This window comes from Sinocyclocheilus rhinocerous, unplaced genomic scaffold (genome assembly GCF_001515625.1).
Source record: "Sinocyclocheilus rhinocerous isolate Xijiao unplaced genomic scaffold, SAMN03320098_v1.1 scaffold304, whole genome shotgun sequence".
Classification (NCBI taxonomy): domain Eukaryota; kingdom Metazoa; phylum Chordata; class Actinopteri; order Cypriniformes; family Cyprinidae; genus Sinocyclocheilus; species Sinocyclocheilus rhinocerous.
In genome coordinates, this window is record NW_015659941.1 from 649828 (window position 1) to 653578 (window position 3751).

The 3751-nt window shown below is 37.9% G+C and overlaps 1 protein-coding gene across 1 annotated transcript in view; it reads left to right on the plus strand.

Moving 5' to 3' along the window:
• The window catches only part of fgfr2 (fibroblast growth factor receptor 2), a 62502-nt gene that overhangs the window by 38894 nt on the left and 19857 nt on the right, over nt 1-3751 (plus strand). The window contains exon 11 of the mRNA XM_016533558.1: nt 1938-2059. Within this exon, the coding sequence (XP_016389044.1) occupies nt 1938-2059 (122 nt within the window). The remainder of the gene's footprint in view (nt 1-1937; nt 2060-3751) is intronic.

Here is a 3751-nt window from a genome sequence, read left to right on the forward strand (position 1 = left end):
GCTGTCTTCATCCCCGCATGATGTGCCCCAGGGCGCATGCTGGGCTGAAAACTATGGAATGTTAACGTTTGCGGTCGGCATGTAGGATAAACATAACATTGATTATCTGTGGTGGGCTGGAGTAGACAGAGGCCGCCATTGACCGTACAGCACAGAGGGGGATTGTGTTATCACAGCCTCAGATCGGCCCCGGGCCCCAGTGCGGGTGTGAATGTTTACATAGCCCAGTGCTGCAGGGGGCCGGGGACAGACCCCAGCTCCTGCCAATCAAAGGTTGACTGAGGGCCACTGTCAGGGCAAGAGGTCGAATGTCACAGTTATCATGAGGGATGAAGCTGAAGTGTGTGTGATTGTGTTTTAATGTTTGAGGGTGGGTTTGTTTCCAAACTAGGGCTAATTAAGGGACAAATTAGCTGAAAAAAGTTCCCAAAAGCTCATTTGATGAAATTAAGATGATTTTTGAGCTGTTCTCAAAAGGAGAGTTGGTCCATAAATAAAATCAATTATTTTCATTTTGTTTTATGCTCTGTAATATAATTTATTTTCGAAGTTGTGAATAAAACAAGATTATTGAAGTATTATGTATATACATTCTAGCCCATACAAATATTTATGTTTATGTATAATATATATTTGGACATACATATCATGTGTGTATATACATATTGATATTATGTAAATCAATATAAAAGATAGACATGTATTTAAAGAAAATGATTTCAAAAACATATATAAACATACGTATTTTTTTTGTGTGTGTATATATATATATATAATGTGTTGTTTTAATAAAGTTGCATATATACATAAAATATATTGTTGAAATGTATGGTTGCTACATATAATACCACATTCAAAAAATAATTATATAGATATTATTAACATGTGTACATATACAAATATTACTATGGAAATGTTATATATGTTATAAATTTATATCTTGATCTACCTAGAGAATATACATATGTGACCCTGGACCACAAAACCAGTCATAAGGGTCAATTTTTTTGAAAAATCAGCTTTCCACTGATGTATGGTTTGTTTGGATAATATTTGGCCGAGATACAACTATTTGAAAATCTGGAATCTGAGGGTGCAAAAAAAAAATCAAAATAGTGAGAAAATCGTCCTTTAAAGTTGTCCAAATGAAGTCCTTAGCAATGCATATTACTAATCAAAAATTAAGTTTCAATATATTTACAGTAGGAAATTTACAAAATATCTTTATGGAACATGATCGTTACTTAATATCCTAATGATTTTTGGCTTAAAAGAAAAATCAATAATTTTGAACCAATGTATTTTTGGCTATTGCTGCAAATATACCCCAGCGACTTAAGACAGCTTTTGTGCTCCAGGGTCACATATGTGAAAATTATATATTGCTTTATATATATAAATGTACTACACTTTAGTCCTTTAAAAAGGTGGGAGTCTCTTAACTGATGTATACGTTACAACACTCTCCTGAAACATGCTCTAATATCTTTTTTTGCACTTGACCAGAGTGCGCTAGTCAAGCGTTAACCCCAGTATCTGGCCTTCTCTTGCACACTTTAAGAAAGTCTGTAAATCCCCAAAGGCATATTGTTGCTCACCCCAGAGGACCGTAACTCTAGATCTCCCAGCCAGACATTCGGCTGTCACACTCGCTAATGTCTAATGTAAGCTTTGCAATGGAAGGCAAAGGGCATCCACTTAACACCTACGAGTTAAGTAAACACAACACGCGCACTTGCAACTCTGATATACGGTTAGATGTCGCTAATGCAACATGTTTCCAAACTAGACAGCATTTTTTGGCATCATAATCGCATCTGGAGACTGAAAAAGTCTGTCTGGATGGATTGAAATGCTCATGCAGGGCATAAATATTGCCTGTCAAGAGCTTTGGGTTTCTCTGTAATGTTTGTGTTTTTTGGTGTTTGTTTGTACAGGTTAACTCTGGGTAAACCGCTTGGCGAGGGCTGCTTTGGGCAGGTTGTGATGGCTGAAGCTCTGGGCATCGACAAGGACAAACCTAAAGAGGCCGTGACGGTGGCTGTCAAGATGCTGAAAGGTAAATATTTATGGATTAGTTTCCATGTGAGTAAAACTGTACTGTGGTGCGTGTCAACATTTAGCCTTAGTTTACTTGCATGTTAACAGGGTCTGAAGGGTTTTAATCATGTAGGTCTTTGCAACTCTGTGTAACTGGTCCATTTTTTGCATTTATTTGAATTTTTTCGAAACATTTCAGCACTAATGGCTTCATCAGATGTAGGATGGTGGGAATTACTTGACTTAACCTCATCAGCTCATAAATTGTTGTGGGCGTCACCTTTCAAATGGTTCGAAATGCTTTTTACAAGGGAACTACTTCTCTGATGTTGTGAATCACAAAACGACTGGTTCATATACGGATGGTACTCGAGTGAAAGATCAAAGCCCGGCAGATACAAGCTACAAATCACACCAGCTCAGCAGACAGATAGAATTCACACGTGATATTCTACAGAACAACAGACTGGAGGTTTTAGACTGTTTTATACAGAAGACAGAGTGGAGTGTTCGAAGAAAAGCAAAGAGTTCGAGATGAAGGGATGCAAACATGTCAAGAAAGCTCTAATAATGTCTACCTGCCCAGCCAAGGCAGTTGCTAAAATAGCTAAAGAAATCTCGTAAAAACAACAGATTATAATAATAATATTATATTATATACATTTTATATAATAATAATTATCATATTATTATTTGTAATTGTTATTGTTATTTATACTTATATATTTTAAGCAATTTTGAGCTCTAAGTATTAGTATAGGCAAATTAATTTAATTCATTTTTGTCAAAATAAATGTGAATTTTATCATTAATATCTATTTTGAGGCTTTTTGGAATGGACGCTTCTGGGCACATTTATCTCAAATTGGCCAAATATCAGGCGATTAATTGTTCTGGCAGATATAATGGCCTCTCCCTAATCAGTCCAGTCGCAAAAATGAAAAAAAAACTACTTCACATAAGCTAAGAGTGTTTCAGTTGGATGCAGATTTTAATGAAGGTATTGTTATGATCTGAGAATGTGCATATGCTGAGAAAGGGAGAAAGTGGGAGAGGAGGTCTTGACTGTAGGGGCCTGCGCGGGGTTATTTGTTGGTGCCGAGTGATGTTGGTAGAGCTCGGGTCAAGAGGCCGCATAGCTGACCCGGTGCTCACCAGCTGCACGGCTCTCGCTCTTCACCTGCACAAAGAAAGACCCTCACACTGAAAGAAAGAGAAGAGAGTGGGGGAGGGAGCCAGCAGCTCAAAAGAAGTTTTAAAGGATGTTGAGAGGGCCGAGGGGGCAGGGCTGCAGCGGAGAAAACACTTGAAACAAGAGCACGTTCACCGCTTACACCTGGCTTAATTACTGGCCCAAGACTAAAAACATTTAGAAACTTAAAGGGAAAGTTCACCTAAAAATTAACGCTCTGGCATTATTTACTGATGCTGTTCCAAATCCATTTTCATTTCTTTCTTCAGTGAAACACAAAAGATATTTTTAAGAATATATTGGTGTTTTTTGTCCATGCAGTGAAGGTAAATCCACGGAGACGCGTTTAGCTCTATACGCATACATTTTGTATCGTATAGGCGTTTCGTCCAGACGGATCCGCCGTTTTGGGAGAGTGAAACTGATATTTTTTGAAACGGGGTCCCAGAGTGGATAAATCTGAAAACGCCGCCCTTGCGTTTTCGTGTGGACAGCGAATCCGTATATTTTCTGAAACGA